Here is a 12984-nt window from a genome sequence, read left to right as displayed (position 1 = left end):
TCCAGACCACAGCAAACGTTACCCAGCTTGCAAAGATTGCAATAAATCCATTAGAAGAAGACAGCCTATCGTTTCCTTAAACTTGGACACAAACATCTATACCTTTGGCCATTCTGAGAAAAATGTGTAGAATAAAAATTTAAATACAACATTTCTGTCAACGAAGGTTTGCGTCAGCCGTTGATAGTAGGTTAGTATAGCTAATAGACACTTACATCATGTGTTGACTTCATTATAACACTTATATAACACTTTAAATTTTTTGCGGCTCCAGACATTTTTTTTTTTGTATTTTTGGTCCAATATGGCTCTTTCAACATTTTGGGTTGCCGACCCAAAATGACAATGAGCACGTTTTGTATTGCACTGCTTTTCAAAATGGGGTTTGAAGCATGATACTGATAAAGCATGTTCCCCCACTATTTGAGAGGGACCGACCTACTCACATTAATCTACTTGTTAATGTCCTGTTAATAGCTGCTTACTTCCATCTGCAACACAGTTCCACATACTTTTCTTAAAGTTTAAAAAGCACTTATTTCTTCTTTAAACCTAGCCTTTCGGTTAGCTTAGCTATTAGCATGCCTGCTCTTGACTTGTTCACGGTGTGTAGCATGTTAAACCTCGTCCTCCAGTGATAATGGTACTTAAGATACTAAGAAATGCAATGCCGTTGATTTGCCATAATGGAGGTGGTTATTATTAGCTTAGGGGAGTGGCTCCAAACAGTGTATGGAGACACATAATTAGCTGCTAGCCGCTTGTCAGCCAGGGGGACTAAAAATAAATACAGTGTCAGCCAGAGCGGGTCGGCGTTTGTGATCGGCATTAAAAGGCATTGATCTGCAACAGCGATCACATACTCTTTCACGAAAATAGTTCAAAACTGATCGGCACATCCCTATTCCAAAAACCATATACAATATTAATAATCAACACCACCGTTACTAAGTAAAAGTTTTCATTATTAGTTGCAAAATAATGAAAACTGAATAATGAATGGTATTTATCTTGCAGTGTGCCAACATCAGCAAGTAAACTACCTTTCATTTCAAAGGCTGCAATTAGGGATGAAACAATATGAACATTTCATGTCATGATTATTGAGACCATAATTATCACTGTTATCATTATTAACAAGGCATTGTTGAATGTGCTAAAAAAGTACTTATACACAAACACTGAATATAAATATATATATATATCCATCCATTTTCTACCTATATATATATATATATATATATATATATATATATATATATATATATATATATATATATATATATATACACACACACACGGTAAAGGCCAAAAGTTTGGACACACCTTCTCATTCAATGTGTTTTCTTTATTTTCATGACTATTTACATTGTAGATTGTCACTGAAGGCATCAAAACTATGAATGAACACATGTGGAGTTATGTACTTAACAAAAAAAGGGGAAATAACTGAAAATATGTTTTATATTCTAGTTTCTTCTAAATAGCCACTCTTTGCTCTGATTACTGCTTTGCACACTCTTGGCATTCTCTCGAAATTCCATATTATTTTTATTTGAGTGTTTAGTTACGTAACTAATTATGTATTTGTATTTGTAAAGGTTTTAAATGATTTTTAATGATAAACAAAAAAAACGGGTTTGGGAGCATCACTTCAAGTATAAAGAGATCACTCTGTCTAAGGTAGCACAGTCTGAATGTTCAATTGAATAGTTCAGTTTCTCGGACAGTTTATATTGGGGTATGTTTCTCGGACAGTTTATATTGGGGTATCAATCACCAATTTACGATAATTTTATTTAAAGCGGTAATACCAACCGTCGGGAGTTGTACCTCTGTTTATCATCATACCGTTTATCGTTACATCCCTGGTTGCAATACAGGTCTCACTGAGCAACAGTGTGAACAGCTGCTCTAAAAAAAGACAATTTGACTTTACCAGAGGGCCAGAAGAAGTCAAAAGTTTGTCCATGAATAGCTTTGGACCTCTTTGTGTTTACTGCAGCAGCTACTTTGCAGTCCAGTCTACAATCGAGGCTATTACATGATTTATTTTAAACAAGTAGCAGTATAACAATCAATAAACAAGAAGAAATTATAGAATTTAAACGGTGGCAAGAGAGTTCATGTAGCAACAAATGAATGTGCAAGCATTTAAAAAATCCACACAGAAGCTGATGGCGGATGCACGCAAATTGTGCTATACAGAAAGGAACCATGGTAAATTCTGAAAGGTCCATTATTTTTATTGAGAAAATAATGGACGCCTTTGTTGACACTGACTGCACAAAATGTAGATAAAGTCATAAACCCTGCAGCACAATGTTTATAAACAATACTCATTGACGACAAATGAGCCAACAGGAGAGCCTCGTTAGTCGACCTGAAGGCCAATGGTCTTTTTACTGCGCCACAATAGGCAACCCAAAGCTGAAATTAGTTGAAAGCCAAACCCCAGCAAACCCTCTGATAGAAGCGCCAGCAGATGTGATGCCGTCCATTCAAGAGATATTGATCTAGATCTACCCTTGACAATTACACGTGATAAACTGTGACAGTTAGTGCAAGGGATTTCAGTAACCGCTGCCATTTGGATCCCCCAAAGAACGCCCCGCACACACAGACTTTGCAGCAACAATAGTGGCAGTACGCACAGGTTTTTACTATGTTAATAAAGTGGCAGGATCATTACTCGACCTTGTATCAATAGCACTGAGCCGCATCACACGGGACTTCCACTTGCACATGGCAGACCAAAAATACTTCCGAGGGGGGGGAGGGAGTTCATTAGTGAGGCTGATGAATCAAACACTTGGCCAAGTGCACGGTTATCCAACTCTCTAAACGAACGTTGTTGGTACTTTATACCCACTCAGAGCCCATAAATAAATAATCACTAAACTATATAGTCGATATGGTAGACAGCAGGTGTTTCTGCATCACGCTCCATCTCTACATGGAGATGATTCACATTTTACTAGGATGCACACATTTTGGTCAAATTGTGTGTTAAATAACATACCGTATTTTTTCGGACTATAAGGCGCACTTAAAATCCTTTCATTTTCTCAAAACTCGACAGTGCGCCTTATAACCCGGTGCGCCTAATGTACGGAATCATTTTGGTTGTGCTTACCGACCTCGAAGCAATTTTATTTGGTAAATGGTGAAATGATAAGTGTGACCAGTAGATGGCAGTCACACATAAGAGATACGTGTAGACTGCACTATGACTCAAGTAAAAAACACCAACATTTTATATGTTCCATTGAAAGTAGAGAACATTACACACGGCGCTCAAAAATCCATCAAAATGTTTTAGTACGACTTTGGTAAGCTATGAAGTCGCACCGCTTGATGGATTGTACTGTGCTTCAACATACGAGTATTATTATATCACAATTTGCACTATTTTATTACACTTTATTAGGCATTTCTTACGTATTTCTTATTGTTGCACCTTCATTTTTAAAAGTTTTTTTTATGTGGTTCAGAATTGTGTTACCATTGATTGTTTTCCATGGTTGTGTTGACATTTCCTCTCCTCTCAACCTTGATCGCTGAGGGGATTATAATCAGAGGAAAGTTATATTATAATACAAATATTTACATTTAATATAATTTTTCCTGGTCCTTATTTTCGATAGGTCATGAAAAAAAAAAAAAATCGATATAGACCAGCATAAAACATTTATATCATGAAACAGTTTTTAGCCATATTGCCCAGCTCTGAGTGAGCTACACAACGTGCATTTAATTAGAGCAGTGGTTCTTAACCTGGGTTCGATCGAACCCTAGGGGTTCGGTGAGTCGGCCTCAGCGGTTCGGCGAAGGTCAAGACACACCCGACTCATCGTGAAAATAAAAACTTCTCCCTATCGGCGTATTACGGATACGGCAACAGCAGAAGTCAGACTGATTTGCAGGTGTTTAATTTGTTGTGAGTTTATGCACTGTGTTGGTTTTGTTTTTTGAACAAGGTGATGTTCATGCACGGTTCATTTTGTGCACCAGTAAAAAAAACATGGTAACACTTTAATATGGGGAACATATTAACCATTAATTAGTTGCTTATTAACATGCAAATTAGTAACATATTGGCTCTTAACTAGTATTATTAAGTACTTATTAATGGCTTATTCTGCATGGCCTTATTATAACCCTAACCCTAACCAAATAACTCTACATTAAGTCTTTGTTACTTAGAATATGTTCCCCTAGTGTCCAAAAAACTCTAAATTAAGTCTTTGTTACTTAGAATATGTTCCCTAGTGTCCAAAAAACTCTAAATTAAGTCTTTGTTACTTAGAATATGTTCCCCTCGTGTCCAAATAACTCTATATTAAGTCTTTGTTACTTAGAATATGTTCCCCTCGTGTCCAAATAACTCTAAATTAAGTCTTTGTTACTTAGAATATGTTCCCCTCGTGTCCAAATAACTCTAAATTAAGTCTTTGTTACTTAGAATATGCTCCCCATACTAAAGTGTTATCAAAAACATATAACTTTGTCTTGAATTTGAAAAAAAACCCAACATTTTATTTTTCACTAAAGAAGGGTTCGGTGAATGCGCATATAAAACCGGTGGGCTTCGGTACCTCCAACAAGGTTAAGAACCACTGAATTAGAGGGATACAAAGCTAAAACTACCACACGTCCAGTTGGTGTTTTATTTTCCTGTTGTAGACACGCCCATGTATGGAAATTCTTCCTTTACTAGTATGTCCAAAGAAAGCACAGCCTGTAGGTGCAATGTGCACAGTTGAACAGCTCAGTTGCTCAGAGAGCGATGCGTTTATACAAATTTAAATTGGGGTATGACGTTTGTAATAGGAAGGCCACGATTTGTTGACATTGTCGACAAAAATAAATCGGGAATAGAACTTGTCGCGGACAAATTCGTTTGTCGACAATAGTCGGTGACGTCATCGCCAGTGTTCTTCCAGATGGAAACAAACTTGCGCCAGTCAGCGTGCCCGCCAGCAACAGGAAGAGGAAAAATGTCTGTCGCCACTGGTAACACCACAAAGGTTGAAAACATCGAAAGTATGGGAACATTTCACACCTTAACACGTCAAAGACACATAACTTTCTCAATTTGCAAAGCGGACCTTGCTTTTTGTGACAGTACGTTAGCTTTTTAACCTAGCGAGCCAACAACAGAGACAAAGTTGTGTGAAAAACAGTTTTAACTATCATTGTAACTCAACTTTGTCTATATACCTCTGTGCAGCTTTCTAAACACATCATCACACAAAGGACTTTTTTTCGTTTCTTTGATTTTATAAAAAAATTGACTATTTGTTTCATCAGCACTTTTTACCTGTCCTAGCTTTTAAATTGACATAAGTTTAATCGTTATTAATTTTTTTTTTAGCACATGCCTAAAAATATTTTAAGATTAATTTAAAACCAATGGCTAAATTACAGCCATTGAATAGGTGTACACTTCATAATCCAATTAGTTGACTAATCCAAATAATAGTTAATTGCAGCCCTAGTTTGTAACGGGGAAAGACGTTAATGTGTCTTGCTTTCATGTTAGAATTTAAGCGAGCTAGCGATCAGTGCGCTACCGCTGCTTCTCCAGGCATTTAACAGTATCATTGTGACGTCTGTTCAACAAAGTGTAGTAATCAATTGCGACTTTTCAATAATCAACATTTGAAACGGTAATACCAACATCAGGAATTTTACTGTGTGTTATCATTATTACCAGTAATCTTTACATCCCGAAAAATACGTACATTTTAAACTCAAGAGCCAAATTAGACTAAACTAAAATACACCATGTCCTGTTTTGAATTTTAAGAAAAAAATACATATAAAAAGGACACCACAGGGCACATGCGTATATGTGTTTGAACAAACAAGCTATTTTACTTATTTCGTGCGGGCGCCATAGGTAGATATTCCGCTACTTGTTTACACTCACTCATAAACACATTACAATGGGACTGATTGAGTGTAGCTTGTGATTACAACTATGCACAGTAGGTTGCAGTGCATGTTCGAACCCCGGTTTTTAGCAAACCTTATACGGAACAGGTCTACCAGAGAATAAGAACCAAACAAGCAGGATCAGTGTTTCCAATCTAGCAGCTTTTTCCAGTGTTATTGGAGCCTAACATGAAAGCACGTATTACTCTTTTCTCAACAGGCAGCACAAGCTGCTGCTCACCCCCATGAAAGCACTCAACGGCAGTTCCTGTTGTTTGTAAAAAAAAAAAAAAAAAAGATTTTAAATGGGAAAAAAAGCCACAGAAGCAAGTTAATTTGTATTTCTCAACATGTTTGTTTTGCGCTCCATGTTTTTTACTCACTTTTTGTCTCTCCCACAACAGAGTTCCACTCTCCTACTGCGTCTATTACAATTACATGCTGTCTGGCCAATTATGCAAATTAGACAATGACATCATCTAGACCCCACCCCAACATCACAAATAGATTGCAATCCTAAACACGTGTGCCAAAAACATGTATGCATGCTTGATGATCAACAGAATGTTTTACTCTGGAATTCATTGACCAGAAATACAGACTGGAGTGTTTTGGAAAGACTGGAAGACATGGGCATGCCAATGAAAACAACAGTTGTTTTTAAAAGGTTGGGCAGTCTTGCATCTAAGGTGGTCCGTGACGATAAAGGCTCACGCAGAAGGCTTTTGTAAAAGCAGAGCCGGTGGCCAAATGTTTACACATTTCAGCAAGTTATTTGCATTGTCCGCTGGGAGACAATCAGCACACAACCTAGTCCCAGCAGGATTACAGAGATAAGATAGGACCTAAGTGGATTTAACACTGCCAACAGCAACGTGTTTACAAAAAGCAAACTTTTTGTGGAATTCTACCACAACTTTTAAGGGAGAGTGAGGAGTTGGGGGGGAAAAACGCAGCTAAACTTAAACCAATATGCACAACTTTAATTAAAGAGCGAGGTAATCTGTTGAGTCTGTCTAAAGCCGAAAGGGAACTCGGCCAACTTTGACTTGAAAACTTCTGGCCATGGCGAGAGCCGCAAATAAATGTGTTTTGAATAAACTGATATTTTCAAGGTGGTAACCCATAATTAGTAATTTGAGACTCCTCCTCAGTGTGTGGGTTTCAGCCCAATTCTCTGGAATCAATCAAACCTCCCAAAGGAACTCCCTCGCCCCCTTAATCTCCTGGTTTTATTACTTTCCAGACAGTCAGCCTGTTTGACCCTACCCCCAACTCCCTCTTTTGTGAGGATCTCCTGCAAAAACCAAGGAGGGGCTTTTTTTTTTCCAGAGACCCTTTCTCGTCTATATCCTACTTACACCAGTGCAGACAGGAGAGTGTCTTTCAATGGGCTCCATGCACAAGCCCGGCCTAATCTTCTTTATGAGGCAAAAACAAACATTTCCTCGCACATGGGCAGCTTTTCCCCCTCTCACACAACTATGGGAGAATTATCCAGGATGAATAAACACATGCTTGAATAACTATGATAACACAGTCAAGATGAGGCATGTGATAAACTCCATTTACGGTCATTATTCTTAAAATGGCAACAGATTGCCAAATGTGACTTGAACTAAGGCTGCAATCAATACCTCCCTGATGTCTTACCATAGGCCAGGATATTCAAATAAATTGTTTTGGGGGTCAAAAAAAAAAGATGAGGATAGGAAGGCCGGACTTCTCACTTGACTATGAGTCTTATTTTGTACATTTCGGAGAACCAGCATTCCTCTACAGCAGACATTTGATTTTGGTCTATTTATTCTGTTTTGAAGGACCTTCTTTAAAAAAGCTAGTCAAAGATAATCTCTATCAGAGATCTGCTGCGAAAATGTGAGTCTCCCACAAGTTTTTTGGCCACCAGTTGAATAGCCCAAATGATGAAAAAGAGAGGACCTAACATAGTACCTTAAGGAACTCTAGTATAACTAAAGAAAAAGGAACACACGATGACTGACTGCATCTGAACAAAACAACACCTCAGTTACCTAAATCAGTGGTCCCCAACCTTTTTGTAACTGCGGACCGGTCAACGCTTGAAAATTTGTCCCACGGACCGGGGGAGTTATTTTTTTTATTTTATTTTTTTGTCATAAAAAAATACAATCATGTGTGCTTACGGACTGTATCCCTGCAGACTGTATTGATCTATATCAGGGGTTGAGAACCTTTTTGGCTGAGAGAGCCATGAAAGCCAAATATTTTAAAATGTATTTCCGTGAGAGCCATATAATATTTTTTAACACTGAAAAAAAACTACATTTTTAATTAAGACCAACATTTTTAGAGTATAATAAGTATTTTATTATGTTTAATAACATTGTTATTCTGAGGATAACCAATAATAAATAAAATACTTCCTACCATTAATGCGACTTCTTGAACGGGTGCGGTAAAAACGGGTGGATGGATTAAAATGCATGAGAATGTTTTATATTTTGAACGTTATTTTCAACATTGTGATTACCAGCGGAATTATTCATTACTTATCGTGTTAAGTCAGCTAGGATTTATCTGAGAGCCAGATGCAGTCATCAAAAGAGCCACATCTGGCTTGAGAGCCATAGGTTCCCTACCCCTGATCTATATTGATATGTAATGTAGGAACCAGAAATATTAATAACAGAAAAGAACAACCCTTTTGTGCGAATGAGTGTGAATGAGTGTAAATGGGGGAGGGAGGTTTTTTGGGTTTGTGCACTAATTGTAAGTGTATCTTGTGTTTTTTATGTTGATTTAATAAAATAAATAAAAAAGATATATATATATTTTTTTTTATTATTATTATTCTGCGGCCCGGTACCAATCGATCCACTGACCGGTGGTTGGAGACCACTGACCTAAATGACATTACAAAAAATGTGTAACTGCCAAAAAGGAGAGGACTTAAAGGGGTGCCTTGAGGAACACCTCAGTTATCTTAATCACAAGTTAGGACCCCTGTGTCCTATGTTTGTTAGCAAGGTCAAAATGTCAATGTAAGAATCTGCCAATCACTACGTTCCCATGCACTAATATAGTCTGATTTCGCAATTAATTCGGCTCAAAGGCAACATTCAACAACCTATAGAAACACCTTAATCTGATTGTTTTTGGCTTTTCAAAAGTCGGACAAACACACCTAAATAATGCGATTGAAAACCAGATCTTCCGAGTGGCTGTGACCCTTGTGTCCCGCATGCGCCAGCCTCAAAGCGCGGGATATAACTCGGAAGCGGATCCCCTTCAATAAAAACATAGGCAACAACTGGAATGAAGAGGAACCTGTTTCTTTGTTTCACGAATGAAAAGAACAGAACATTTTAGGTGCATTATTGGAAGAAAAAAATAAACTGAAAGTAGGAAATTGAGAAAGCCGGCTTCATTCGGACCCCCAAACAAATATGAGTGAGATGGAAGAGACTGAAGCAGGTATATTACAAAGAAGAAAGCGCACACGAACCTCTTCACGCTGCAATTGTTCACTCCAAACAGATCGGCAATAACTCTATATTCGGCACAACTGGCAAGTGTGTACACAACAATGGCAAACCTCATCTGAAGCAGGCGCGGACTGTCTTTTCCTTCGAAGATAAAACAACTTTCAGCAATCCACAGAGCTTGAATGATCTTCGAGACTTTCTCCGTCACAAAATTCCTTCATAACAACTCTCTTCCACCAGACTTTGCTTCGGACCAGCATCAACAACACCAAGACCTTCTTGATAGTAGTGTCATGTTTGTAGCTAAGCTCATTTTTGATACTGTCTGCATAGCCATTGGAGACTAATATTTCAAATCTGTTCCAATATTACAGCGAACATCAAGTACAACAAGAACTGGGCTGGTAACTTGTAAGGAACTGCTAAGATGCCCTGATTTTCACACATAAAAATACACAAAGACAAACTAATTGAGAAATCAGACTAATATAGTGCATGGAAACGTAGTCACAGTGTTTACAGTGGTCCAAGTTCCCACATACAACAGGAGGACTCTAGTGTTTTTTAGGAATTTGCTGCAATAACTATATATTCGACACAAAGGGCAAGTGTGTACACAACAATGGCAACCCTCATCTGAAGCAGGCACGGACTGTCTTTTTCTTCGAAGTTATAACAACTTTCAGCAATCCACAGAGCTTAAATGATCTACGAGACTTGTGAAGGTTTTCTTTCCAGAAAATCTCTCTTCCACCAGATTTTGCTTCGGACCAGCATCGACACCACCAATACCTTCTTGGTAGTAGTGTTATGTTTGTAGCTAAGATAATTTTTGATACAGTCTGCATAGATAGCCATTGGAGACGTAATATTTCTAATCTGTGCCAATATTACATCAAGTACAACAGGAACTAGGCTGGTAACTTGTAAGGAACCGCTAAGATGCCCTGATTCTCATACATAAAAACAAACTATTTGAGAAATCAGACTAATATAGTGAATGGAAACGTAGTCACTGTGTTTACACTGGACTCTAGTGTTTTGTAGGAATTTGCTGCAAAAATGTTGGTCTCCTAAGTTTTGAACTGAACATGGGGGCCCGGTATGGTATCATTCCTGGGTACCATACCGGGCCCCCGAGTTCAGTTCAGAGTTCTGCCATGGCCACAGTGGGCAGTGGGGTTTCTCCCAACAGAACACCACCAGTTGGACTGACGTGAAAGGCTAATGAATTGGGAATGTGTTTATCAAGTATTGACACCTAGGTAATGAGATGTCTGCCAGACTGATGGTGCTGCCTGGTCTCTTGATAGTGAATAATTTGCAAGATTTGAATTCCACGTTGAAAGTGATGCATTTAGAAGACAAAACATCTCAATTTAGCCAAAAACGCAAAACAATCTGCTGTTTCAATGCAAGTTTAGGCACTTTGAAGGGTGAAAATGGCAGCAAGGTGAGTGAATAAGAGTGAAACGTGTACCTTTGTCGACGTGCTTTGCAGCCGTGCACAGAAAGGTGAGCCAGGAGAGGAGAGAGAGGAGCCCCAGAGCTCCCCGCTCAGCCATCACTTTTCACGAATAAATATTTGCAGACTTCACGAATCCCGGGGTTTGAAAGAAATCCTTACACCCAAAAAAAAAAAAAAAAAAAAATCCCCTCAAAAGAAGGAAGCAAAGAAAAAAGTTCAAAGAGCCAACCCGCTCAGACTCATCCGGTGCCAGGTAGTTAAAGAAGAGTCCGGATGAAACATGGAGCTTGGAAAGAAAGAGCCGCGGGTTATAAAGACTCTTTTCTCAACTTGGTGGACGCAGAGGTCGAAGGAGGAAAAAAAACAATCAATCCATGACCGCCGAGGCGCAGCGAACAGGCGAGGCTGCTGTGGGAGAAGAGGCGCTAACACGCCGACTTTTCCTCTCCAATGTCCGCCGCCAGCACACAACGAGACGCGGCCACTTGAGAGGGAGAAAAGAATGTCATCCAGGCAGAGAGACGAATCTCGGCCGGGGCTCGCTGCTCACGGTCGGGACGTGAGGGAGCAGCGTGGTGGTGGCGCTGGAGGGCTGGATCTCATCGGGCTCCCCGGAAAACAGGGCGTGGAGTCTCACGGACGTTTGGATCCAGGCGGCTGGTTTAGGCGAACACTAAAACGTGGGCTGGTATCTCCATTCCGAACACCTGTTCATACTAAAATGTATAATGTATGTAGTCTTATAATTTCCATAAGGTTGTTTTAGAGATACAGTAGAATCATAGGCGCCAATCTACATTTCTGCCAGTGGGTGCTCAGACGGGCGGTAAATCTGATGCTACTTTTCTAAGGCCATGTCTACAGTGTAGACTGCAACTAACGACTAATTTGATAATCGATTAATCTGTCGATTATTATTTCGATTAATCGATTAATAATCGGATAAAAGAGACAAACTACATTTCTATCCTTTCCAGTATTTTATTGAAAAAAAAACAGCATACTGGCCCCATGTTCTGGACATTGGGGATGCAGCATACACCAATAATAACACAGAAATGTAACTCATTAGATCAGAACGGAATCAGCTATTGTACACGTTTCTGTTGTGAATAATAAAGGATTCATTTTAGGCTGCCTCTGAATAATAGCATGAAATATTCCAGCACCTTCATAGCATTTAGTTATACTAAAGCGCAGGGCCGGCCCTTGGCATAGGCCGTATAGGCAAATGCTAAGGGCGCCATCCATCAGGGGGCGCCATGCCAGTGCCACAAATGTTGGAGGAAAAAAAAAAAAAAAAAGTTGGTACTATTATTTCTAAATACAAAAAATAATCCCACGTTAATTAAAATGCAAAGTAAAGCCTATTTAATCGAAATATTATTTTTACAACCTTACGCCCCCTCCCTTCCCGTATCATTACTCTTTTTGGACGTCACCACATCAAAAAATCAACACAAGATGTCAAAACGGCCAAAACTGTCAGGTGCCCAGGGAAGAAAAAATAGAAAAGAAGAGGAGGAGAAACGAGAAAAAGACAGAGGTAGCAGGGAGGTAACGTTAGCCTACATTAAATGATTTGTCTGTTACAGAATGTGATAGTAACCTGGCTTTTTAGCATTAAGCTAATGTTACATGATTCGGCAATTGCTAATCAATAAATAGCTAGTTCTGTTTTAACGTCGGGTTAATATTGTGGAGGGGGCTAAATTGTTATGGAAAATAATAATGTAACGTTAGGTAATTACAGTACTCCCTGGTGTACAGTAATTTGTAAGTCATTCTAGTTAATGCAATATTAAAAAGCACAAATAGAGAACTCTGTATTATCCCCTTTTTTTGTAATATAGTTGTTAAAGTCATACTGGTTTGATGTCTTGTTTTGTGCAGTGTCTTATTTATATTGTATTTTTAATTTATTTTATGCAACTTGTTGACAGGTTTTATTTTGTGTTTATGTATGTAAAAAATATTGTATTTCATATATTCATTTTTTATTTTTTGTATTAATTTATTCATTCTTTTTTTTTTTTATCTTGTTAACTATTCTGATTGTTAATTTGCTTTCTTTAAGTAAAAAAAAAAGGTAAAAGACAAAGCTATTCG

At 38.4% G+C, this 12984-nt stretch overlaps 1 protein-coding gene across 8 annotated transcripts in view; it reads right to left on the bottom strand.

Moving 5' to 3' along the window:
* Positions 1 to 11606, bottom strand: part of neo1a (neogenin 1a) — a 434693-nt gene extending 423087 nt beyond the window's left edge. For 3 of the 8 annotated variants that reach the window (XM_062032313.1, XM_062032347.1, XM_062032355.1), the window contains exon 1: positions 10888 to 11605. In XM_062032313.1, the coding sequence (XP_061888297.1) occupies positions 10888 to 10972 (85 nt within the window). In that variant the 5' untranslated portion in view covers positions 10973 to 11605. Of the gene's footprint in view, positions 1 to 10887 lie in introns of all 8 variants that reach the window. The other 5 variants (XM_062032339.1, XM_062032323.1, XM_062032329.1 and 2 more) reach the window with 3 other exon arrangements.
* Positions 11607 to 12984: the final 1378 nt, after the last annotated feature.

Source organism: Entelurus aequoreus, linkage group LG02, assembly GCF_033978785.1.
Source record: "Entelurus aequoreus isolate RoL-2023_Sb linkage group LG02, RoL_Eaeq_v1.1, whole genome shotgun sequence".
Taxonomy (NCBI): Eukaryota; Metazoa; Chordata; class Actinopteri; order Syngnathiformes; family Syngnathidae; genus Entelurus; species Entelurus aequoreus.
The sequence above is the reverse complement of the archived record's forward strand: the minus strand, read 5'-3'. Positions and strand labels throughout refer to the sequence as shown.